Here is a 27,496-nt window from a genome sequence, read left to right on the forward strand (position 1 = left end):
GAGACGACCCTACTTGCCACTGTCTACTATTTAGTAATTTTTGTCTATTAATTAATTCTGGTATATCGGGTTAAGCAAACTCTTCGGGAACAGGGTGAATCAAGTAACCCATTGCACACCTAGAGTCCCTGCTCCAGTACCTAGGATTGATTATTGACTGCTTTTAGTGGTATCTAGGTTCTATATTTATTATTATTATTGCACAGGCTGACGACCTGTCAAATATGACCAAAAATTTTGTCATATTACCCCAACCAGTTTTGTCGATAATCAAGGAATAGTCACAAAAAACTGTTATCACTGCTCCAGTTACAATCAAGTTTAGGAAAAACAGCAACTGTACTGAAATGAAATTTGGCGTTGGTGGGCAAGCCTTCAATTAACACTTGTTTTTGCAACATCACCTTTCTTGCAGCACTTGATTAGTATAGTTAGAAACAAAAAGCAAACTCATCCATGATACTAACGCAACTACGATCATGGAAATTACATTGTTATTCTACTTCCTTCCTTCCAACTTATCGTGGCTCTCAATATGAAATTTGGAATTTAAACATTTGCAAACATGTACACCCTGTAACATACGTAGAAAGCATCTTCAGAGAAGGGGAAAACAAGACAACTTTCAACAGCAAGAAATGAAAAAATGAAAAAAAAAAAAAAAAACATAGAGATCAGCTCATTTATGGAAGAAATTAATAAAGACACTAAATTCAGAAACAAACAAGGAGGAGGAAAGAGATAGAAAATAAAATATTTAAATTTATAGAAATAAGAAAAAATTAAAAAATATTAAATAGTTATATGCAGCAGATTGTATGGATGAATATAAGAAATGGTACAGTTCGTAGTTCAGCGCTATGGGGAAGGTTGTCAGCAGAAGAAAACTTGAGCCTCACTAGAAATAGGAGAAAACAGAGAGCTCATAAAGAAATTAGAACGACGTTGAACTCAAAAATAAATAAGAAAGAAAGAGAAACTAATGTACTTAAATCTATTTTCCCATCAGAACAACTCAAAAGGTGTTAGCAGTTCTGCACCTCAAGATAGTTAAAAAAAAAAAAAAAAAACCTTGAGCACAATAGCAAATTCTATGCTAGTGGAGAAGTAGATCATTTTGGGGGGGGGGGGGGGGGGGGGGGGGGAGAAACCTCAAAGAAAGGGGAGAAAACACGTACATGAGAACCAGTCAGGATTTTGATCAAACAAGTGGTCTCCAATTATCCCACCACAGCGTGGAAAACAATGGGTCAAGGGCATTTTTGGCACTAGGATTGTCCCACTCTAATGATTCCCACCATTCTTTATCTCCCCTGATTTTATGAAGAGTGCTGGGAAGAGATGGTGACCCGTTGATGGTGGAAAGAAACAGAGGCAGCCTCTTTAAATTTGGACACTGGTTCAAGTCAAGTCTTTCAAGATTGACCAGTGACTCCCAACCCTCAGGTAAATCCTCAATCTTAGTGTCTGATAAGTCCAAATCCCTCAATTGCTTGAGCTTTCCCAGTGGTGGCACAGATCGGAGGCGTCTACAATCCTTCAAAATCAAAGCAGTGAGATTCACCAAGTCTGAAACAGAATTAGGCAGCTCTGTTATACCTTCGCACCGAGATAGATTCAAAACTTTAAGTCCACACATGTGCCGAAAGAATGAATCTGGGATTTCTTCTATGGAAACATCAGAAAGAAGCAAGGTTGAGAGCTTAGGACAATTTGGTGACCAGGCTGGCGGAACTTTTATTTCTAGTTGTGGATATGAAAATGAATGAAAGGAGACTGCATGGAGATCTTCTGTCCATTTTTTTGGTTCCAGTGTTACTTTAGAATTTCCCTTTCCTATGCTTTTCACCAAGAACCGTGGTACATCCCCGTTCATCTGTAGGTTGGATTTTCCGTCCGTGATTCTTAATGCCATATCTCTGACCAAATCATGCATCTTCACACAGTCATCCCCTTCATAATCTCTAGTTTCTTCTAGCAAGCAAACTTTTATCAGTTTGTTTAATATCGTGTGACCTTGATCAAATTCTTGTGACCATGAGTTCCGTTCTTGCATCAGCTCTGCCCAAATAAAGAGGTCTATTAGTTCCTTTATTTTTAATTTACTATCTTCCGGGTAAAGAGAGCAATACAAGAAGCAATTCCTTTGGCATTCATTCAAGCGATTGAAACTCCATTCCAGGATGCGAAACACATCTCGTTCCATCTCATGATACCCTATTGAACATGTTTTCAATTGTTCCAATGCATTTCTCCACTCACAAATGTCTCTCACACCTCTCATGCTTCCAGCCACTGTGATAATGCCAAGAGGCAAACCATCACACTCTTCCACAATGGACTTGGCAATACTTTCCAAATCTCCTTGAAGCAAGGGCTCGCTGCCAAGTTTATACTTGAACAAATCCCAAGCTTCGCCTGTGTCCAGAGTTTGCAAAGCAAACTTTCTTTGACATTGTATCCTGTTGCACACTTCCAGTGAGCGTGTAGTCAAAATCAATCTGCACTTGTTTGGATGAAGTGGAATCCCTACCCTGTCTAAACAAAATTCTTCCCAAACATCATCCAATATGAGTACTATTAATTTCAGCATTTTCCTGAATGCGTCACGCAATATTCTTGCCCTGGCGTCTTCCTCGTCCCTACTGGATAGATTAATGTCCAAGACATTGGCAATCTTATCCTGCAAGCTGGTGACACTGAAGTCTTGAGATACTGTAACCCAAAGCACCCGATAATTGTTCTTTTCTAAAAGATGGTACTCAATGTGCCTCGCCAGTGTGGTCTTGCCAACTCCACCCATACCATAAATCCCAATGCTTGATATATCATCGGTCACCAAGCATGGCCAAATTCTCTTCAAAGCTTCATCGAACTTTACTCCAAACAATTTGGTTGGCAGGCATGGCTCTCCGATGTTGTCACAAGTATCGAGCACAAGCCCATCGAAATGACGGCTCTGATCAACAAGGTCTTTCACCTGAAATTGCAGCTTTCCTACAGGATCCTCCTTTAGTGGAAGCCTCAAAGATGATCCTCTTGTTTCCAATGCATCAATTTCAGGACTTAACTTTTTAACGTCCTTCAACCAATTGTCAACTTCACTTTTCCTTTTCTTTTTACCTGACATTTCTTCCCTATTGACTTCTTGTTCTACGTCAAATGCTTTGCAACTCAATTCTTGCCAATTCCTTTTTAGCGATTGCACGTTGTCCATGTGACTCCTTCCCGTGCAATTTTCTAATGCGAACTCTACCGTCTTTTCTATCACCTTTTCCCCCGTCTTTTCTGCCAGAGCTTTTCCCCAAAATGGTAGCATCTAGAATTTAAATATATATCAAGCTTAGGTGCATAAAGCAAATTGAAGCAAATCCGAAAATTAAAATTGAAGAGAAACATCAAAAGTTGCCAGCGGAACTTAGTCAACACATAGTTTAGTAAAGATTAATAACCAGAAAAAGAAAATATTTTTCACTCAATTCAATAATTGTTCAGCTATTAGCTAATCTAGAATTCTTCTGACTGAATACTTCATTCAATATTTGAAGAAATGACAAAAACTTTCGAAGATTGATTTTGAAAAAATTAGAAGAAAAACAATTTTTTGAAGCACTGAATTGATCATAGAATATCTAAACCCACAAATTTTGGTGTTTCATTAATTTCACCGAACACTTCTATACATTACCCTACGAATTCTCATTTGTCTGTGCTGCTATTGAGTTAGTAGAAACTCTCTCCTCATGTAATATTTAATTCCGAAAAGAAGAAGAAGAAGAAGAAAATGTCTCAAAACACCCTACCTAGATAAAAATATGTCAACAATTTTTCCTTTTTTTTTCTTTTGCTTTTTTGAAAGAAAAAATTCAAAGGAAGGATGCTACAGCACTACACTAGGCTACTCTCCTCATCTCATACGTACATAAACTCATAACGTGCTCTAAAACATTTAATTTGGTAGAAAGAAGACCGTATAAACATGAAGTTGTCCAATTATGCTGATTCAATTAAGCATTTTAGTAAATGAAACTGATATGCATCTTTTTTTGATAACAAAAAAATTGATATCCGTTTGATGTAAGAAAACTTTTATAAAAATTTAAGATTTTCCATAAAAGCTTCTTAGTTATAAGACTAAGGCCAAGATCCGTATATGTTCCCACACTCGATAGGGTTGACCCATTTGAATATCAATTTATTCCTATGGATCCATCCTGTGTCTGGGTCTAGTTTTGTTGTGATTAGTTAGGTCCAGGTTGGGATCATCTCATTCTGCCCTCTGCTGGAAATTCTTGCTAAGAAATGTGTGAATTATGTAGAAAACTTGAACAGAGCACTCCATGTATTGAAAGAAGAACAAGTGACCAAGATGTTTGGGCCTCACAAAGCTAAACATAATATTATAAAATGAGAAACAACTACAAATATTTACAAATTCAAGATCAAGTGTGATATTTTTCCAAAAAAAGATCAAGTGTGATATCATTGCACCTTGAAATTAGGACAAGTTATCTTGAAGACTTGAAGAAGCTGAGAACTCTTAAACTCTGCCAAACGACAAAAAGTTAGTATTATATTTTGATCTCGGTTTTGCTACTACAAGAACTATGATAGTTGAGTTTTGATGAATAAATTATAATTGAATCAACAGTTACTAAATTCCGATGGATATGATCTCATTATACCTGAAACTGACTAGAAAACTTGAGGAAGCTGAAAACCTTGAGACTCTGCCAAGATTATGTCTTATGATTGTTGAGTGTTGAGGAACGGATGGTAAAAGTTGAACTAACAGCAGAGCAGACCACCAATGGCCTTACGGGTTCATGGTAACGGGCCCTCGTGAAGGAAGTTCCGGGAGTGTCCAGAGAAAGGCTAGTGGAATTGTACTTGATTAAATACCTCGATTATCATCCAATTTGTAGGGGGTAAGTTTTAGGAAATTTGTAAATGGTATATATTATATTAAAAATTTTGGTTTCATGATAAATTTACAAATTAATCCTTATGTGCACATAAGTACACTTGTATGTGCATATATATCATATGTGTGCATTTGAATAAATACTTATATTTATCAAAACACACATTATTATTCATTAATGTGCATGTTTCTATTCAACAAGGTGCACATTGTTAAGAGGGTAATTCAGTCATTTAGCAATAAAATCATTACGTAGTTGCTTTAATTCGTGAGTAATAATCCATGCCCCAGTTACAAATCTTGTAAAATTTACAAACTCCTTACAGATTGTTTATCTAATCTTTTTTTCTTTTAATTTTCCCAAATTATTTTGACGACATCATGCCATGCCATATGGCCATTTTGATGACTCAACGAAAGCTCCTTAAGGAAGCAGGGGAGACATTTCCAGGAAATGGTGCGGCAACACTTTGGTGACTAAGGTCTAAGGGGAAGAATTTCTAAGACTTGAAAAAGGGGGGGAAAATGGACAAAATGATAAGGGTGGAGGGCCGGGGCCATCTTCTAGATATTGTGGAGAAAGGCCTTGCTATCTGCTATCTTCTAGAATTTCTAAGACTTTTTTTTTTTATAAAAAGTTATTATTATAATTATTTTATATATGTGAAATAAAAAATAATTTAAAAATATGTTCATAAAAAATATAACAATTTTTCTTTGAAAAATGGCAATCCAAACACATAGGGTTTAGTATTCTAGATTGATGTCAACTTGCTGCAAAATTACCTGTACTAGACAAATGAGTTCCTCCTTTTGTCTAGTCTAAAATTGATCTGCAAAATTTTCTTACTTGAGCAAATAAAAGACATGGACTTGCCTTGAATTTTTTTCAATTAAAGTTCCAATACTCTTTTATGGTATGGACTTCATACGATTAAAATTTCCTCACCTCACCTACACCAAGTTCTTGGGAAAATATAAAATTTGGATTGTCATTTTCAAAATTTTTGTAAAAAAATATATTGTAAGAATTTGATATATGTAAACTTAAAAGATATTTAATAAATATGTTTATAAAAAAACATAAATTTTTTTTGAGAAAAATAGCAACCAAGTAAGGCGCCTTTCGATGAATTTCTTTTGGAAAAATGACTTGGCCGTTGACAACAAGTCAACAGCGACTAAAGGAAACTCCCAGGAAAATGGTTGCTGTATCAAAAATTGATCACTAGTTCCACTTTCCTCATCTATAGTGACTCTGTTTGGATTAGCTATTTTTGGGAATATTTTTGAAAAACTTTACTATAGCAGAGTTTTTAGATTATATTTTTGGGATATTTTCAGAAAATATTTTGGGATATTTAAGAGTAGAAGAGTTTTTAGAATATATTTTGAGATATTTTTAAAAATTTTAAAAAAATTTAAACTAATTTTTAGATTACCTTTTAGAGTATTTTTTAAAAATTTTATTATATTTAAAAACTAGTTTTTAAAAAACAGTCCCGTCTTCAGAGCATAATGCAAATGAAGGCTTCTTTTGATCACCAATTCACAATTAAACTGAAAACACTAATCAATTGAATTGGTATCAGCTTTGGGATGTCCATTCATCTATAACATCCCAATGCTTATGCGATTGGACTGCAATCACGTTGGGTACTGCAACCTATTGGAGCGTTACCATTTCCTTTTAATGGTTGAGGACTATTGTCACAATTCACAAGAAATGTTATTGTATTGTTATTATCTGAATAACACGCCTATTTGAACTCTTAATCTTCCACTCTAAAAATATCTGTGGTGGCCAACTATTCTGGCGCTCTCAGACGGGGATATGAATTTATTGCAATAGTATTCATGACTTGCTAAAGTCAGTCAATGTAAAAGTTGCGTAACTAGCAAAAGATGGTATAAGCTTTGTGGTCATCAAACACGCAAAAAAAGGTGGCAGAGTCATCTCCCACATTAAGCCAACTAATGCTCTGCTTCACCTTCCAGCCGCCTTCATGCTGAATAATGACCTCCAAACAATTCAGATTCATAATTGCTACCATTTACAAGAATTTTGATATACTAAAAGTTTGTTTTGGAAGTTTATTCTTGTAAAGTCTCTAAATTCAAATAGAGAAAACTATTTTCACTTTATAATTTGAGTAAATTATGAACTAAAAAGCATATTAAACTTAGAAAAGAGAAAGTATATTAAATATTCATTGGTTTTAATTATACTACTACTACATGCCATCTGCTGTCATAGATTAACCCCCCTTAGAAATATATTTCACGTAATGTTTTGAGCATTTTCGTATATTTTGAGACTTGATTGTAATTAGAGCTGGCAAAAAAATTCAAAACCCAACAACCCGTCCAATCTGCCCATTAATTTTAAAGGATGGGTTGGCTCAAGTGGATTATGGGTTTTGTTGGGTTGGGTAAGAGCAACCCAACTTATTCATTGGGCGGGTTGGGTTTTTTATTTGGGTACTCAATACCCAACTTGTTTAAAAGTAATTCAAAATAATAAATATAAAATTCAATACATATATGCTCAACTATTTGTATTTGGACATATTTTAATAATGTATTGATTAATTTGTATTCACAATTCTCATATATATATTTTCAATCAATTTTTTAATTTTTATTTAAAAGAAAAAGAAATTTGAAATAAAAACTCAATTCAAAATTTGAAAAATCAATTTGCATGAGGCAATTGAATTCATCGTTTGACTACTGGCGGCTATGATTTAAACTATAAAACAGTCTCGGCTTCCTTCGCTCAGATACATGCGTGTTACTTTTTGTCAAGACATTAGATGAATATCTGCAGAAAGAAACTAAGAAAAACAATTCGAAATGACATTTTTTTATTGATAACTAGGTATATTTGCCATATTCACAAGAAAGTAACTCTTTGGTTGATGAGCAAGACTTATGAGAGACAATTGAAATATATGTCCAACCATGACCGTAAAAAATCTTTAATTTCATTGGATCAAGTTAGTAATGAAGTGAATTTGACTATTGTTTCATTGAATTCTGTCATAGTTTTTGCTTTAATTATCTGTGCAATTAGTCATTAAAGATTTTGGGATGGCAGACTTCAAATAGAATACTCCTACATAATAGTTAGACTAAGCATATGGCATTCTTCTTGTCTTAAAATATGTAACTACTGTTGACCAATTTAGCATTGGACAGCAGCCAATTAATTGTGGTTTCTGTATCTTTGGGTTTTAAATGTGGAACTTATTAACACATTTAAAATTTTTGAGAATATAAGGACTAAAGTACAAACTTATTTTCTATAATTTCAATATTAATACACAACAAATTATATGCCTCTTACTTACATTTTCAAGTATAATATAATCTAGCATTCAATAATTTAAATACATAGAATATTACAATTTGCAATAAAGCAGATATAAATAGTAAAAGTGTTAATAAGTTGTGACAAAAATAAGTTTCAATCAATTAGTAGTATTAAAAAGTATAAATTAAACAATTTTTTTAGCTAATCTATTTAAATGTACAATTTATTATCTAAAATTCATAATACAAGCAATATAAAATATTATTCTATTTATGATGTGTTTTCAAGTAACTTAAGAAGTGAGTGTGTGTTTGTGTGTGTGAAAACACAATTATGTATGTGAAAATGTGTTTATATGTGTGAAAAAAATCTTTTTTGTATGTTAAAATGTATGTGAAAAAGTTGATGTATTAAAATGTATTAATTAATATGTTGGGTCATATTTGGGTAATGGGTTTAAGATAACCCACTATGACCCAATCCAAAATCAACCCAATCTAAAGTTGAACGGGTTGGGTATAACCCATTTAAGTAAAAACCCAATATTAACCGACCCAATTGCCAGGTATAATTGTGATCAGACAATGGTTGCTTTTGGCGTAAGCGTGACATATGACTGCGTACAAACAAAGAAAAACTAAAGATATTTCTTGTTAAGAGAAAATAATCACAGAATTGTTCACAAACAAATCACATAATTCTTTAAACAAAGAATCTTTCTGCATCTCTTTTCTCCAATCCCGTGCTGAATTTTCCCTTCTTTTTTATGAAACAAAAAATTTGGTGAGCTGGCCATAACATGGAGTCTGATGATATTTGATAATGCGTCTCTTTCCCCTTTTGGTTGTTTCGACGAAAGAAAGAAACGGGGAAGGCAAAGGTAGAAGAAATAAAGAGCTTAATATTCTAATTTACGTTGCGCGGGAAAGGAGGAAACCTCCAGAGAAGTACGTGCCCCACTCGCCAAAGAAATTTGTCAATTTATGCCGGGGTGCTTTTCTAAAAATTTATTATTACCCCACTAAATTGTAAACAGGCCTTCGTTGGCCAAAAAAAAAAAAAAAATCTGCTGGGTGTAGAAAAATCTTATTTCTATACACGTTAATTTGTGAGAAGTAAATATATACATACACCCACTTTTAGTTTGGTAACAATTGTAATTAAAAATAAACAAGTAAAAAAGATAATCCATTGACTACGAGTCCAAACTCAATACATCCGTTTGGATTAGCTGTTTTTAAAAAATTTTGCTGTAGCAGAGTTTTTAGATTATATTTTGGGATATTTTTAGAAAAGTTTTTGAGATATTTAAGAGTAGAAAAGTTTCTAGAATATATTTTGAGATATTTTAAAAAATTTTAAAAAATAGGGATATTTATTAGAAGAATAAAACGCCAAAGAAGTGATATTATTCAGATAATCCCTTATGGTCAAAATCTCATTTTTTTGGGAGGCTATTTCAGTTTTTCAACTTTATGTAGCAGAGACCATAATATAATTATTCTGATTTTATTGTAGTGGATACCAATAGACAAAATAAACAATTAGAAGGGGTCTTTTTGTATAATACTCTTCACATGAACTCCAACCAAGAAACGTTTCCAATGCCTCTCTAAATAATACCCTTCTTTGCAACGCAATGAATTCATTCTCTAAATTCTCCAGCCAATGTTTAACCTCTGTTTTCCTATTCTTTCGCCTGTATAGTTCGGCTCTCTCCACTGTCTCCTTTATGTCAGATGCTCGGCTACTCAATGCCTTCAGAAGTAACTTGTCCCTGGATTCACCGATAGCTCTACAGCCCTTTCTGCGGCATCATATTTATGGCCTTCCAACACATATTTTCATCTGTCAAGAACAGAGCAAACAATTCTCGAATTAGGTGCAAATTTGCAGCAAACTACACCCCTCAATCGAATTGTTTACTATAACATATTCCTACGTCATTGTTAATTGGACAAGGAGAGGAGGAGGATGTTACCAGTCTTCGTACCCTTTTTTAAATAACCTAGCAGATTGGTTGACTACATCAAATTTGAGTGCTATTCCATATTCAGAGCATTTTGGCACTTGCATTTTTCAGAGCATAATGGAAAATGGAAGCTTATTTTGTTTAAAAAAATGCACAATTTAATTTGGAAACTGGATAAATTTAATTCTTGTCAGCTTTGGGATGCCCAGTCATCTATATCATGCCAATAACTTTCAGGGGATTGGACTGCAATAATATGATTAAGAAAAATTATTTGTTAAACCATTTTTGTTCAGAGGATTTTTTTTTTTCCTTCAGTGGGTTATCCGATTGTTAACAAAGTGAGAGTCGACCACGCGACTAAAGGTCCTAAAGAGGACATCCCTCGGCCAGCCGCTCTACACCCAGGGTGCATTTGTTCAGGGGATTGGACTGCAATAATATGATACATAAGCTTACTCTGTTTAGAGGAAAAGGAAAAACCAATTTTTAGTGCATGACCTCTTTGCCTTATTTGGTAATACAAGACAAAAAAATATGATGACGTTTTACTTATTTGCATTCTTAGTTTTTCTCTTTAGGATTTAGAGAGTAGTTTGGATTCTAGACTTATCATCTCACATTCTATCACAATGCACATCTAATTATTTTGTCGTATAACTTTACATGCGACACTTTGTACTTAATATGTGAATAAACCATGCCGTGTATTCACAAGTTATGTGGAAAAAAATAGAGAATAAAATAGAAATTGACATATAAAGTAGGATAAAGGATTTAATTATTTTTCTTACTCTTTTATGGTGTAATTTTACATGTAACACTACAATCATTCCAAATTACCTCATTTTACTGAGCTCCCAATTGAAAGAAAGGCATCAGTCCTCCAAAGTCCCAAACTAGCCATAAGAAAAGCCATTTAGTGAGAGGCTTAGTAATGCTGTCTCACCAAAGGCGTATCCTTACAACATAAGAACCCAGAGGTTATGACCACGCCTTCAGTACTTGGGATATCCCTAATATCTACCAAGTTTGAATATTTCACTTAATTAAGTATGATTCCAATTTGTGCCATTTTGACGCAGTCATTTTACTTGATAAGTAGGGTTTTCTGTAATTTTTATGTCTATTGGTAGACAAATTGTTGTTGACTTTTGTTATTTTTACCAAGTCATCAAATCTATAAGAGTAAAAAAAAAAAAAAGGACATGGAAAAACTAAAACACAAGCAAACCTTCTTTTCTTTTGTGGGCTGGGTCCAAATTACAAGCAGCCATCTGATTTTACGCATCCTAAAGTGAATATAAATGTTAAACATTAAACCAAAAATTTTGGCATAATACCCCAAAACATTTTTGTTGGTAATCAAGGAATAGTCACAAAAAACTGTATCACTAAAAGTTACATTAAAGAAATGTTAGTATTTATTCATTAAAATATTGCCACCTCATTACTCGATATAGAGAGTGATGATCCAACATACTGTTAACTAAGACGCAGAAAAAAAAAAGAAAAGAAAAATTTAGACGCTCACATTGTCACAAAATTTGTCATCCAATTAGAGTATTTTGGAACATGTAATGCAAGTTTTTGGCCCAGAAACCTATTCTTGGCCAGCAACTATATTGATATTGATCGTTTAAGGTTTCTTGGTGCTCTTTTCAGTAATAAATCAATGTTACAATCAATGTTGTCATCAGCTGTGGTTCTCCTTCCCATTCTCCTCATTAACAAGCAGAAGCTAATTGAAGTTCCGACTCTGATCAGTAAGTGCTGCTGCCTGATCTTGCATCTTTCTCACATGAACTCCATCCAAGAAACCTTTCCAGCAATTGTTTACTATGACAAATTCCTACATCATTGTTAATTGGACAAGGAGAGGACAAGGAGAATGTTTTCGTACCCTTTTTTTCAATAACTCAACAGAACGGTTGACTACATCAAATTTGAGTACCATCCCGTATTCCCTGACCTGCCATTTTGGCACTTGCATTTTTTCAGAGCATAATGGAAATGTATCAAGGAATAGTCACAGAAAACTGTATCACTGCTCCAGTTACAATCAAGTGTAGAAAAAACATCATCTATGTAGGAATAGAAAGCTACACATGATGAAAAACAGCAACTGTAATTCAGCTAAGGAAGAAGTATGTACTGAAATGAAATTTGGCGCTGGTGGACAAGGCTTCAATTAACACTTGTTTTTGCAACATCACCTCTCTTGCTGCAGCAGTTTTGTGGCTACCTGAGAAATATTGACAAACAACACTTGATTAGTACGATCACGGAAATTACATTGTAATTCTACTTCCTTCCAACTTATTGTGGCTCTCAATATGAAATTTGGAATTTAAACATTTGCAAACATATAAACCCTGTAACTTTATCTAGAAAGCCTCTTCAGAGAAGTAAAATTTTTGGGGAAAAAAACCTCAAAATAAAGGGGAGAAAACACATACATGAGAACCGGTCTCCAATTACCCCATCGCTGTGTGGAAAAAATTGGGTCAAGGGCATTTTTGGCAGTAGGATTGTCCCACTCTAATGATTCCCACCATTCTTTATCTCCCCAGATTTTATGAAGAGTGCTGGGAAGAGATGGTGGTCCGTCGATGGTGGAAAGAAACAAAGGTAGCCTCTTTAAATTTAGACAACCGAACACTGTAATCTCAGAGATTGAATCGCAGATCATGGCTGCCTTGCAAATGCTCTTCAGTTGTGGCAGGTTTTTCAAAATCAACCTCCGTAATTTCGGAAGGATGACAGTGGTGGTGGCTCCTTCACTTGAAGTCAATTGGGTGCCTTCTCCTCCTCCTTGTCCTACTCCATTGCCATCTGCTACTATCTCCTCCAGTCCTTCACAATCTTCAACTTCTAATTCCTCAAGATTTTGAAGGCTCTGCAGCAACTGCACCGTGAATAGCTGCTTCATGTCATGATATCCAGAAATGCTCAATTTTTTGAGGGAAGAAAAGGTGCCAGCTGGAAGCAAATATGGTGGTCCGTCGATGGTGGAAAGAAACGAATGCAGCCTCTTTAAATTTGGACAATAAAATATTACAATATCCTCAATTGAATCGCAGATCATGGCTGCCTTGCAAACGTTCTTCAGTTGTGGCAGGCAATACAGATTCAACTGCCTCAATTTCGGAAGGATGATGACATTGGCTGTGGCTCCTTCACTTGAAGTCAATTGGCTGCCTTCTCCTTCTCCTTGCCCTACTCCATTGCCATCTGCTGCTATCTCCTCCAGTCCTCCACAATGGAAAACGTCTAAGTTTTCAAGATTTTGAAGGCTCTGCAGCAACTGCACCGTGAATAGCTGCTTCATGTTGTCACATCCAGAAATGCTCAATTCTCTAAGGGAAGAAAAGGTGCCAGCTGGAAGCAAATATAGTTCTGATTCTCCGTAAAAAAGACCAACCAGATTTGGCAACCTCTTGAGGCTTAGCACTTGGAGACCACGGAGTGGACTGAAAGACGAGTCTTCCAACTGATCGCGTGGAGAAGCAGAGGACAATTGACAGAGGAACTCTATTCTAACCGAATCCTTAATATCCAATCTAGATAAGTGGTTTAAATTTATAAAATTCTTAAAAACATCTGACAAGGACCTAATGCCTATGCCCTCACAATCCTCGATTACCAGACTTTCCATATCATCTGGCAGATTGTTCGATCCTCTGCCAAGCTTACAATGATGGAAATACAGTTGTTTCCCCTGGTCCCCATAATAATCATCAAATTCATATCTCGGATCCTCAGGTAAGATGTCAGTGATATAAACATGATAGTATTTTGGCCATCGAGTAATTTTATAGAAGTCCGTAAAAGACAAATGTCCTTTAAAACTTTCTAACTGGTTCAACACTTCTGGATCATTAACTTGTACCCTACCATAGGGTGGCAATAATAGCAGTTGAAGACGGTGCAATTGGAAAAATGTCCCTTTTGGTATTATTATCTTTCGTCTTAAACTTGAACACTTGTTCAAGTTAAGCCTTTCGAGGTTGACCAGTGACTCCCAACCTTCAGGAAAATCCTCAATCTCAGTGTTGGATAGGTCCAAATCCCTCAATTGCTTGAGCTTTCCCAGTGGTGGCACGGATTGGAGGTGTCTACAATCCCCCAAAATCAAAGCAGTGAGATTCACCATATCTGAAACAGAATTAGGCAACTCTGTTATACCAAAGCATCCATATAGATTCAAAACTTTAAGTCCACACATGTGCCGAAAGAATGAATCTGGGATTTCTTCTATGTAAACATCAGAGAGAAGCAAGGTTGAGAGCTTAGGACAATTTGGTGACCAGGCTGGTGGAATTTCTATTTCTTTGGAATCTTGTGAATAGAAGGAAACCGCATGGAGATCTTCTGTCCACTCTTCTTGTTCCAGTGTTGTTACTTTTGAATCTTCCTGTCCTAAGCTTTTCACCAAGAATCGTGGTACATCATCTCTGCTGCTCTCTGGTTTGGAGTTTCCATGCGTTGTGATCCTTAATGCCATATCTCTGACCAAATCATGCATCTTCACACAGTCTTTAGTTTTTTCCAGCAAACAAACTCTAATCAGTTTGTTTAATATTGTGTGACCTTCATCAAATGCTTCTGACCTTGAGCCCCGTTTTGACATCAGCTCTGCCCCAATAAAGAGGTCTATTAGTCCCTCTCTTCTTATTTTCCGATCTTCCGGATAAAGACAGCAATACAAGAAGCAATTCCTTTCATATTTATCCAGGCGATTGAAACTCCGTTCCAGGATGCGAAACACCTTTTCTTCCATCTTACCGTGCTCTACTCTATTCAAGTCTACCAATGCATTTCTCCACTCTTCGATGTCGGTCACACCTATCATGCTCCCAGCCATTACGACAATACCAAGAGGCAAACCACCACACCTTTCTGTGACGGACTCGGCAACCTTTTCTACATCTGCTGGAAGCTCCTTCTTAAGACGGAGTGTGGATTTGAACAAATCCCATGATTCATTTTTATCCAAAGTTTTCACTTCAAGTTCTCTTTGACAATCCATTTCTGTACACACTTGTCGTGAGCGAGTGGTAAAAATCACTCTGCATTTGTTTGCACCGAGAGGAATTCCAATCTTTTCAAAAAAAAGTTCTTGCCAAACATCATCGAGTATGAGGACAGACTGCTCCACCAATGCCCTGGACAAAATGGCTGCCCTGCTATCCTCATCATTCTCATGTGACAGATCAAGCCTAAGGCGTTTAGCAATGTCATCTTGCAGCTTTCTGATGCTGAATTCTTGAGAGACAGTAATCCAATAAACCGTGAATTGAGTTTTCTCGAGGAAATGATTATAGATGTGATTCGCCAATGTAGTCTTACCCACACCGCCCATCCCGTAAATCCCAATGTTTGAGATGCTATCGGTGTCCAACCATGCCGTGATTGTTTCCAGACCTTTGTGAAACATTTCTCCAAATAATTTTGTTCTCACTCGCGGCTCACCTCTGCTCTCAAAATCGTCAAGGCAAAGCTCACCAAATTTCTCACTTTTCCCCATCAATTCGTCTACAATCTTGTCCATTTTCGCCACTCTATCCCCACCGCTAAATGCATTTTCTAGAAATCCACCCTCTTGTATGCTCGTTTCCAATTCACCGAATTCATCCTCTACTTTTGCTACCGCCTCAAACCAGTTCCCAACCTCCATTTTCCTTTTCTTAGTACCTGATCTTTCTGCATTTGTCACTTGCGACTCGAAGTCAATTTTCCTTGCGCTTAATCCTTGCAACTTCGTGTCGAGCGAGCTTAGACTACCACGCAAATAGCACCACTTCTTTCCTTTGTCGAGTGCCCATTTCCAAATTTCCTTGGCTAATTGTCCAAGGCAGTCCATTACCTATCAAGTGACGAGAGAATCTCTAAAAATTCCAGTTATCTACCAATAACGTTGTTCAATAAAGGCAGCATAATAATCCATTGGAAACTTAGTTTGACAAATTTGAAGTCGGTGAGGAAACTAAACAATTAGCCGATTAATGTTGGATTCTACATAATGGTATCCTCAACTTTTAATCAACGTTTCTTTTTGCATTTATTTTTGTAATATGTGCATCATCAATGTTAAAGATGAAAAAGACTTTTCTCATATTCAACTATTTATCAAATACAACTTTCTTGCGCTGAATGAAATGTTCATGAAGTATACAGTAGTAATTTTATATTTTTTGGGTACAACATGATGTATCTTAATTACTTTTTAAAATTTTTTTGATAAATAAATTTTAGGTCAATTGGTGTGTATGTCGAATTACTCACCACTCATTGCGTCTCATTCGACAAATACCAAACGACAAAATAGTCCAATTAAAGGCCTCATAGAATTCAAGAATATATCAAACTCACCACTCTGCACGTTGCTTAATAAAGTTCATAGCACAATAGGTAAGTAGGAAAAGAAAAATCTTCCTCAGTCAATCAATATTTACGCAACTGTAAGCTCATCTACGATTCTTCCCATTGGCAAAAAAAATAAAATATTTACTACAATATGTGGAGAAATATCAATGTGATATGAAGAACCCACTTCATTAGTTTTCAAATAGGTAATGTACCTAAATATCAATATGTGGTAGTTTTTTTTTCTTTTCTGTCGATTTTTAAATTTTGAGTGTATCAAACCAAAAAAAGTGTCAGGATAATTATGTCTCAAATACATTATTTTAAGAAAGGAGAAAGAGGATGCAGAATAAGAAAAAAAAGTGTCTCAATACCTTCCCATTTGATGGGGAAGAAGAGCACATAAGCACGTAGTCGTCCAATTTGGTGGGCTTAATTAAGCATGTTACTAAATAAATCCGGATTCGGTCCGATGAATTTGCATATCAATTTACTCTTAAACACCCATCGTGCACGTAGATCCAATTTTGGTGGTTTTGAGATCCCGATTTGGATCAACTCATTCTGCCCAAGAATGAGCCCCACTACAGCCCTTTGTTTAGATCCAGGAAACCCACAAGGTCCTATTACTAGCCAATTTCATATTACTCTACGAATTTGCAAACGTATAATTAATTTAGGTACATCAAATATTATTACAGAAAAGCACTTTCGATCTTCAAGCTTTTGACCATTATCTCATTAATATGTCAAACGAATTTTTGCTAATTGACTATTCCATTTTTCCTATTAATATTACTCTATTTCATTTGGCCCTTGAAGACATTTTTAAACTCAAAAATTTTCTTGTTCTTTTTAGAGAACTGTATATCTGAATTAATCAGGGAGAAGGGGATCTTCATGATCGTTGATTATAAAGTATAACATCATGGTAAGCTCTGGAATTTAGCAAGCTAGTAGTCCAAACATTTATCTTCTCTAAATAATTGATAACAAAACTTTTGCACCTATAATAATATCCGAATTTCTTGCCAAAAAATGTCCATTATGTAAAAAGGGAAAAATCGTTCAATAAATGAATTATTACTAAAAGAGAAAAGGCCACAAATATTGAACAAATTCACATGGTGGAATCAAATAAATATATTCATGGGTTTAAAATAAAATTGTTAGTTTTAAACCCATGTATATATCTATTGAATAGCATGTGGACAATTACAATTAACTTGTTGAGGTGAAATCAAATAGAGATATGTTATATGCTATTCGTATTATTCAGGTAAAATCAAATAGATATATACGTGGATTAAAAAAAAACTATTCATATACATAGTCAATGAGGGATAAAAAAATTTATTTTATAAAATGCGAGGGATGAAAAAATTTATTCTGTGAAATATGAGGGACGAAAAATTTCATTTTGCGAAATGTGAGGGACTATGAGTCAAATTATATAAAATTTGATTTGACAATTTTGCCCTTAAAAAATAATCACATGCAAGGCACGTAATGGATTCTGACTAAAAATTAGTAGGAAACCTAGGTAGGAACCAAATTTGATCAATATGAATTTGTAAGAGACGTAAAATTACACTTTTAAAAGTAAAGGACAAAAAAAATTATTTTACAAAATATGAGGGATGTTTTGAACAATTTTCCCTATAAAAGCTTGAAGAGAGTACTCTATGTATTGAAAGGGCAAAAAAAAGTGATCAAGATTTTTTGGCCTTAGAAATCTAAATATACAACTACAAAAATTTACAAAATCAAGGTTGAATGTGATATCATTGTAACTTGAAATGAGAAAAAGTTATCTTCAAGAAGTTGAGAACTACAAAACTCTGCCAAAATATAAAAGTTTGTATTATATTTCGATCATCGTACCATTGATTTTGTGGTGTAAATTTATCCCACTTGATGCGGCTAACTTTTTTTTTTTTTAAGTGCATGATTCATCTGTTAAAAAAATTTCATCAGGAAAATGCATGTTCTTTGTTTGTCCCAAAACAAAAAAGAAAAGAAGAGCTATGCACGAAAACCTACTTCATTAGCCTTTGGGTTAGATACCTTGTGTAATTTTTTATTTCATTAATTTTAATTTTGAGTACACTAAATTAAAATTTCAATTATGCATTTTAGTAAATGAAACTGATATGCAACTTTTTTTTATAACAAAAAAATTGATATGCATCTGGTGTAAGAAAATTTTTATAAAAATTCAAGATTTTATGTAAAAGCTTATAAATTATAAGATTAAGGCCAAGATCCGAATATGTTTCCACACTCAACAGGATCAATTTACTCCTATAGATCCATCCTGTCCCCGGATCTAGTTTTGGTAGTATTAGTTAGGTCCAGGTTTGGATCATCTCATTCTGTCCTTTGTTACAAATTCTTGCCAAGAACTGTCGATTGTGTAAAAAGCTTGAACAAAGCACTCCGTGTGTTGAAAGAAGAACAAGTGACCAAGAGTGCAAGGTTATTATGTTATCTATTTTATATTCCACATATATATATATATATATATATATATATATATATATATATCATTTAAATTATTGGTAAGGTAGAGTGCAAGGTTTTCTTCCCCATCCCTCACTCCATTTAAGGTTGCGGGGAGAAAGTGCCCCCTCTCTTCTCCTCCCCCACCCTTCCTTCTCGATGCCTTAATCCTTGTTGCCCTCATGGCTATCTCTAAAATTACTAAAATTATTAGGTAAAATTAGAATTGAATTTAGTTATTTAACAATAAAATAAATAGTTGCTTTACTTCGTAAGTAATAACCCATGCCCCAGTTACAAATTTGTAAAATTTACAACCTACTTATAGATTCTTAATATTCCTATTGTTTTTTTTTTCAAATTTCCACAAATTATTTTGACGACATCATACTATTCTGCTCGATCATGCCGTATTGCCAATTTGATGACTTAATGAAAGGAAGCAGGGGACATTTGCAGGAAATGGTGCGGCAAAGACTTCGATGACTACAGGTTCTGACACACGAAAAAGGGGAAGTAAACTGTATATATAGTCCATTATATAGCAGCCAGAATTTCTGAGACTTGAAAAAGGGGGAAAAAAAGGACAAAATGCCAGGCTGGAGGCGGGGCCATCTTCTAGATATTGTGGAAAAAGAATTTCTGACACACGAAAAAGGATAAGTAAACTGGGTTGCTTCTACGGTGGAAAGTGGGATGAACTTCCCACCGTAGGCAGAATGCCCACTAGAAGTACAAGTCAGCATGAGCATCTTTGTCCGTGTTTTTGGGACCCAATTGAGGGAAGGTAACTGGCAGAGGCTGTTATCATCTTAAGGGACTAACGGCAAATACCAATATAAACTGTTGGGTCGTCAAATGAATAAAGAATGTCCCAGACAGGACAGTAAAAGTCATTATTAATTTATGATATGAATAGAATCAAACGATTATATAGGATTTTCAAAATATTATTATTTTATTATTTTATCAAAATTATTAATTTAACTCGTTAAGCAAGTCGAAATCAAAATTTAAATTGAATTCTAATATGAGTTTTGAGTCAGTGGATTCGAAGGACTCATTTAAATCTAAACGCATATTAAAACTTAATTATTCATGGGGTTAAGTAAATCCACTAAGTATTTTTAAAATTTGTTAGACACATTTACTATTACAGTATTTTCTTTTACTTTTCCCCTTCTCTTTCTTTCTTCTTATTTTGAAAATTAAGGAATCTTTTCAATTGTTGTGTAAATGATTTCTCATGTTAATACACAAATCCATTTTAACTCTTGTAATATTTCATCAACTGAAACTCGTCACAATTACCATTTATATTATGGTACAAATTTTCATTGGGTCTTTTCCTTTTGATTTGGATAAAAAATTTATTTACTAAATTAATGTTTTTAATTTAATAAAATATTATTACTTATGTTTAAACAATATACGTGAACCTTTTTTTTTTTTCCTTTTTAGATCAGATGGTAGTGTATATATGATAATTTATCATTCAAAATGCATAATAGGCAGATAAGGACCATAAGGTTGAGGCCCAAGAATTACAGATTTTAGATTCAAATTCCTCTACCCACCCACTATTTCTTAAATCCTACCTCTTCCCTATTAAATTTTTTTAAATGTAGGGACTTAACTCTTACATGCATAAGCAAAATCTAATTTTCATCCAATTTCTAATTAAATATTTATTCATAATACTAACAACTTATTGCTTTCGTCAGTTGTTCATATACCATGTCTTCCTAGTCGAGGGAATCTGGAAATTCTGATGCAATTAATAACTTTTTTGCTTCATGAAATACTCATCTCATTTCATTCTCCATTTCTCTAAGATTATGTGATTTATATACAAAATGTCATGCGAGAGTAGGATAAACTTACATGTATATATAAACGTGTGTGTGTGTCTATATATATATATATATATATATGCTGATGATAAGTCAAACAATCCTAAGGCTCTAGCATTTAGAATACAAAGTTTTAATTTAAAGGCGCCATCATTTAAATTCTAAATTTTCAGTTTAGAGTCCGAATTTTCAATCCAAAGATGTCAACATTTAAAATAAAAAATTTCGATCTAACCCGCAACTACCAAACTTCAAATTTTCATTGAGAAGGCAGCAACTACTAGTCCCCCAAAACTTCCATTGAATATTGCATAGATTGAGAAATAATTAAACTCCATTATTGGAAATACATAATCGCTAATTTTAAAAATTTATTTATAATGGATACATATCACCCCTTAGCTTGAAATAATAATAAAAAAATATAAATACTCTTTTGTGTATAGCTGGCAATTGGGCAGGTTGGGTGGGTTAATAATGGATTTTCACTTAAATGGGTTATACCCAACCCGTCCAACTTTAGATTGGGTTGATTTTAGATTGGATCATATTGGGTAATCTCAAATCCATGACCCAAATATGACCCAACATATTAATTAATACATTTTAATACATAAACTTTTTCAAATACATTTTAACACACATAAAAGATTTTTTAAAACATATAAACACATTTTCACATACATAAATGTATACAAACACACACTCACTTTCTTAAGTTCCTTGGAAACATATCATAAACAGAATAATATTTTATATTGCTTGTATTGTGAATTTTAGATAATAAATTGTACATTTAACGAAGAGCATAGCGCCCTCCCCCCCACACAAAACACCACCTTAATCTTTTCAATAATCTCTTTCATTGATCCACTATCAATTTTTGTGTCCCTTAAAAACTTTGATTTGTGATTTATAGTTTGTCATGTCCAGTATAACTAGTTGCAGAGTTAGAATTTAAATTCATAACCATCTAGTTATTTTAATAGTTCAAACGTTCAATCTTTGAAACTTTTGTATTATGTGATTTATGTTTATGATTGTTTTATCTACAATCTCAATTCTAGTTTCTTGGTGTATTATGTTAATTATATTTATGATTACTCATCTACAAATTTGATATCGATTTGAAAGTTACCATGTTACGTATAAGATTACTTATCTAATTTTTAAATTAAAATTAAAATCTACCAGGTCAATTATGTCATGATTCTGGTTTTTTGTAACACTATGTTAATTATGTTTCTAATTATTCATCTACAATTTTGATTCCAATTAAAAAATCACTATCTATGAGCACTTACTTAGAGGGATCGCTGTTAGTATAAACTTTTTAAAATCATTTTCTAAACTTTCAATTTTATCCTTAGGGAAAAACTTTTATTTTTTCCTCTAATTGCTTAATCACATTTTGCCAATATAACTACCCTAAGTATTGTAATTACCAAATTACTATAACCTTATGAACCAAAATTCTTCAATAAATTATTGTGAAAAATAAAATTTTTATACAAATTAATTCCTTTTATTTATTTATGTATATAATTACTCATCTACGCGAACTAACAATTAAATTTAATCCTTAAGATTGAAGTACACATAAATACATTTATGGGCTTTTAACTTACCAAGGGTAAATGCAATAAAGAAAAATCGCTTTTGAACTAATGAACAGAATTAAAAAAATTGAATGGCAAAAATTGGATAAATTACTTTTAAAAAAAGGGAAAAAAAGAAGAAGGGACAGCAAATGTGAAGATTGTGCAAATGTAGATACATTTTAGTATAATAGAATACTTAGTGAATGTAGGTGCATTGTTATCTATACTATATATAAAGTTTGAGGAAGGGATTTGGAGTTAACATTTTATGAACATTTTTTATCCTTATAAAAATTAATTTTACTTTAACTATCTATAACTACTCATCGCTACTTTTACTTCTAACTATTTAAGCATATGTTTTTAACATAACTACCCCTAAATATTATAACTACTAATATAAATTATTTTATGAAAATTATTTAAAACATTAAAGTTTGTTTCAATAATAAAAATTTTATTTAAAATATATTATCATAAATATTATATATTTTTTGATTGCACGCACATTATGAAAAACGAAGCTGAATATGATTAATAGTCCTAGGATTAATAGTCCTATGATTAATAGTCCTTAAATCAATAGGACTAAATGCGCTTAATCAATAGTCCCAAGGATTATTGCATCTGACCAATTTTTCCAAATCTTCCAGCTCTTTGCAGCTTGTTTCCTGCTAATTAGGCATGGGGAGCTACTCTCCAATTAATGATAATTCTTTAATGCATACAAATGCACGCAACTTGTTTCCCGCCAATCAGGCATGGGGAGCTACTCCAGAATTAATGATAATTTTTGGGTGCATACAAAAGTCCATAAGTTGTTGAGGGGCATATATGTTATTTATCCTAAAAGTACAAGGTACATGGTGAAACTTCTTCTACCAGGTTCCGGTCACTACTTTTAATAACCTTTCTTCACCCAGGCCCACAGTGCTGTGTTGTCCTAATTTCCTTGGCTCTTCCCACCGTGCATAGGCAGGTCAGCTTTCCACCATAGATGGAACCAAGTAAACTGTATATATAGTCCATTACATAGCAGCCAGAATTTCTGAGAATTGAAAAAGGGGGGAAAAGGGCCAAGATGATAGGCTGGAGGCCGGGGCCATCTTCTAGATATTGTGGAAAAAGGGTTTGTTATCTGCTAAAATGAGCTTTCCGGAATCATACAATCAATTTGCCAAGAATGAGCAAATTTTCTTGGCAAGAGGGCCTACATGATTGACACAATCAAGTAGATACTTAGAAGGAGCTGTTGTGGAAAAAGTTGTTTGTTTGACAGTTTGTTTTCTGTAGGGTCTGAGTAATTACTTGTGTGGTTCCCTATTTTTGGGTAGTTATCGTAATTTTTATAGGCTAATGTAATTGTTCCTGGAAAGTGCATAATAGGTGCAAGATAGGCTTTTTTTATATATATTTAAGTTGCAGGATAAACTTATCAAACTTTTAAAGTGAAATTATCGAGTATTTCCTTTTAAGTTAGATTTTTTTTGGGTATATATCCACATTAAATGGATAGTTTAGATAAAATATACTCTTTTTTTTTTTTTTTTACGATTCCTCTCACCTTAAACCTCCTCCATTATCAACAAGTTGATGTTAATGACAATGACGAGCGGAAAAATCCAACAAGTTGCAGGGAAGGATAATACAATGGTCGAAACCCTATCCCCTCACCCACGCCTCAGAAACAACAATCTCCGCCACGCACTACTGGTATCCTACTTAATGTAATTTTTTTGTATTTTTTAAAACTTTTGGATGCTTCAAAATATTACCATCATTGATATTTTAAACAGCATTTATTTTTTTTAAAGCAGGCAAAAAATAGGCCATCCAAATAGACGTCCTTAGGCCACCAGCCCCTTGGCATGATAGTCATTGCTAAGCACTTAAGTCTTGGTGGCGCCAACCCTTACCTCCTACCAAATTATCACTATATATGCCTGCTCTTACCTCCCATCAAATTGTCACTATATATGGCTGCCTTTAGTGGCTCCCCCTAATGGAGTTTTCACTCTAATTGGCTGCCTCTTCCCCTAAATTAAGATAGTTTAGATTATAGAAATATTACTGTTATAATAAAATAAAAATAAAAATAAAAATAGACGCCCTAGCCCAATATGTGCCTAGACAGTCAATCGACTAGTACTAGTAGAGAACCAGCATTGAAAAGAAACGACTTGGCCGTTGACAAGAAGTCAACAACGACTCAAGGAAACTTCCAGGAAATTGCGAGGAAGGCTGTTCAAAATGCGAACTGGAAATTGAGTAAAACATTTATACATCTCGCAGGTGCGACTATTGGCAAAATAAATAGTTTGGTGTAGTAATAAAACTAACAAATGGCGTTAGTTTTTATGTCAAGTTCCTCCTTTGTCTAGTCTAAAATTTGATCTGTAAAATTTTCTTACCCGAGCAAATAAGACATGGACATGTCTTGAATTTTTAAAAGGGAGAATTATAATTTTGGTCCCCAATCTATAGTGTATGTGCAGAATTATCCTTAATCTATTTCGAAAATCAATTTTGGTTCTCAATCTATTCAATTTTGCATTAAAGTAGACAATTGACGGAATCTCTTCAATTTCAATTGGAACTAAGTCACGTGAGATCACGTGCCGACACCTAAAATCCCTTTTTCAATTTTTTAATTTCTAAAACACGTTTTTAAATATTTTCAGCTTTTTCTTGCCTTTTGTCTTATTAAACAAAAACATGAAAGGGGTAATCTCACAATTCAAATTACTCCTCTTGTTGGCCGCCGCCTTCAAATCTCCAGAACCCACAGCACTAGTAAAAAGCTCAGCTTGGCCTCCAAGTCCAAGTCTCGTTCTTGCCTCCATTAGTAATGGAGATAATCTGCAATCAACGCCAGAGACGGATCCAGTTCAATTCTCCTACTCAAACAACAGGAGCAGCAGGAGCAGCAGCAGCAGCACTACTTCATAAGCAAGCAAGCAAGTAGCCGAGAGAGAAGAGCGGATGATAATAATTGGAAATCAAAGGGATTATACGGACCAAATCATCAAAGGGATTATATTGGTAAGTATATTCTTTCTCTATTAGCCATTCTTCACCGTTGAATTGGAATGAGCATTCAATTGAACCACTAGTATATTATTGGTAGGTTATGCTTACGGCTGGAATAGACACTTCATCGGTGACTATAAAATGGATCTTGTCTCTTTTGCTCAACCATCCCGAGGTGCTAAAGAAAGCTCGAGCTGAATTGGATGCTGAAGTAGGGATTGATCGATTGGTCGATGAATATGATCTATCCAATCTTCCTTATCTTCATAATATTATTTCAAAAACACTTCAGTTATACCCAGCAGCACCAATGCTGGTGCCACACGAGTCGTTCGATGACTGTAAAATTGGGGGATACAATATTCCACGAGACACAATTTTGCTAGTTAATGCATGGGCAGTTCATAGGGACCCAAACATTTGGGATGATCCAACAACCTTCAAGCCAGAGAAATTCGAAGGCTTGCAGGTTCAGCCATCAAAACTGATTCCATTTGGGATAGGAAGGAGATCTTGCCCTGGTTCTGACCTAGCATAGCGGGTGGTGGATTTGGTCTTGAGATCTCTAATTCAGAGTTTTGATTGGAAAAGAATTGGCGAGGAGGAGATTGATCTGGTTAAAGGGACAGAAGTGTCCATGTCGAAAGCCAAGCCACTAGAAAAAACATGTTTTAGAAATTTAAAAATTGAAAAAGAGGTTTTAGGTGCCGGCACGTGATCTCACGTGATTTAGTTTCGATTAAAATTGAAAAGATTCCGTCAATTGTCTACTTTAACGTAAAATTGAATATATTGGAGACCAAAATTGATTTTTGAAATAGATTAAAAATAATTCCGCATATACACTATAGATAGGAAAAAAAATTACAATTCTACCTTTTTAAAATCAAAGTTCCAGTACTCTTTTATGGTTTGTACTTCACACCACTATGAAGTTTTCCTCACCTCACCGACACCAAGTTCCAGTACCCTTCTTTTGATAAACACAGCTGTCACACCTTAAACCACTACATAGATAGAGATTCATATTTATCTTACAGTCCCATACAAAATTTCGGTGAAGTAATTATCCTTTTTTGTCCAATTCGCAAGAACATATCAGTAAACAATGGTAAAAAAAGAAGAAAACAAGTAACATGGATTATTACCAATCAAAGCCCAAGTAACCTGTCCCTGCATCCACCGATAGCAATGCACCCTTTCGAATGCTATGTCCTCCACCTTCTCATTGAACTTGCCAAGCAGTCAATACATTTCAGCTGTAACCGTCGTAATGATACTCAAAATGACAAAATTACCCTTGTTTAAAAAGTAAAATAAAGTGATGAAAATATATAAACATAATATTCCTGGCACTTTAATCCCGTATAATTTTATAGTTTACTATATAACACTCGTATAATTTGATATTTTATTATATAACCCCCTTATAATTTTTAAAATATATACACAACTCTCCGTGGTTAATAACTACTTCCTCAGTCCCAATTATTTAGTCATGTTCCGAGAATCCAATTTTGCAAGAATAGTAGTTTAATTATGATGTTTGTGTATTTCTTTTCAATTTTACCCCCTCAAATTCAATTTTAAATTTGAATGGTAACATACATCTGATTAGAAGAAGGCACTGTATTAAAAAAGAGACTAAAAAGTATTTTTAATTTCTCACCAGGATAAATATTTTGAAATATTCTAAAATTGTTGTAAAACAAAATAAACTACTATAGTATGAATGGAGATATTAGAGGAAAAGTAGAGCAATGGAGAATGATATTCTTGTATTCCAACAAAATACAAAAGTCTTTCAAAAGGGTGTCAATGTACCTCTATATATAGGTACTACAAGATTAAAAGAACATTAATCCTATTAAACACCCACTACTACAAGAATATGAAGAAACCTATGAAACGGTTCTTCCACTACATGAA

At 34.1% G+C, this 27,496-nt stretch overlaps 3 protein-coding genes across 4 annotated transcripts; 1 reads left to right on the forward strand and 2 right to left on the reverse strand.

Annotated features, from left to right (window-relative positions):
• Nucleotides 1-1,201: 1,201 nt before the first annotated feature.
• Nucleotides 1,202-4,854, reverse strand: LOC113687810 (disease resistance protein RFL1-like). 2 transcript variants are annotated; one of them, XM_027205334.2, is made up of 3 exons: nt 4,686-4,854; nt 4,492-4,547; nt 1,202-3,319 (listed from the first exon to the last, which is right to left on the reverse strand). In XM_027205334.2, the coding sequence occupies exon 3, from the start codon at nt 3,317-3,319 to the stop codon at nt 1,202-1,204; it is 2,118 nt and encodes a 705-aa protein (XP_027061135.1). In that variant the 5' UTR covers nt 4,492-4,547; nt 4,686-4,854. The 2 variants fall into 2 exon arrangements, with proteins under 2 accessions (XP_027061135.1, XP_027061136.1); XM_027205335.2 differs by lacking the exon at nt 4,492-4,547.
• Nucleotides 4,855-11,747: 6,893 nt separating this feature from the next.
• LOC113687812 (probable disease resistance protein At5g47250) lies at nt 11,748-16,187 on the reverse strand. Its single transcript, XM_027205338.2, has 2 exons — nt 12,672-16,187; nt 11,748-12,457 (listed from the first exon to the last, which is right to left on the reverse strand). Exons 1-2 carry the CDS (start codon nt 16,076-16,078, stop codon nt 12,454-12,456), a joined length of 3,411 nt encoding a protein of 1,136 aa, XP_027061139.2. The 5' UTR covers nt 16,079-16,187; the 3' UTR covers nt 11,748-12,453.
• A 9,480-nt stretch (nt 16,188-25,667) lies between these two features.
• Nucleotides 25,668-26,105, forward strand: LOC113687446 (cytochrome P450 81Q32-like). Its single transcript, XM_072049740.1, has one exon. It carries the CDS (start codon nt 25,668-25,670, stop codon nt 26,103-26,105), a length of 438 nt encoding a protein of 145 aa, XP_071905841.1.
• The last annotated feature ends 1,391 nt before the right edge of the window (nt 26,106-27,496 follow it).

This window comes from Coffea arabica, chromosome 5e (genome assembly GCF_036785885.1).
Source record: "Coffea arabica cultivar ET-39 chromosome 5e, Coffea Arabica ET-39 HiFi, whole genome shotgun sequence".
NCBI classification, from domain to species: Eukaryota; Viridiplantae; Streptophyta; class Magnoliopsida; order Gentianales; family Rubiaceae; genus Coffea; species Coffea arabica.

Bases quoted from the DNA above. Each gene is read 5' to 3' on its own strand.
- LOC113687810 (XM_027205335.2), bottom strand. From the start codon at position 3,319: ATGCTACCATTTTGGGGAAAAGCTCTGGCAGAAAAGACGGGGGAAAAG.
- LOC113687446 (XM_072049740.1), top strand. From the start codon at position 25,668: ATGCTTACGGCTGGAATAGACACTTCATCGGTGACTATAAAATGGATC.
- LOC113687812 (XM_027205338.2), bottom strand. From the start codon at position 16,078: ATGGACTGCCTTGGACAATTAGCCAAGGAAATTTGGAAATGGGCACTC.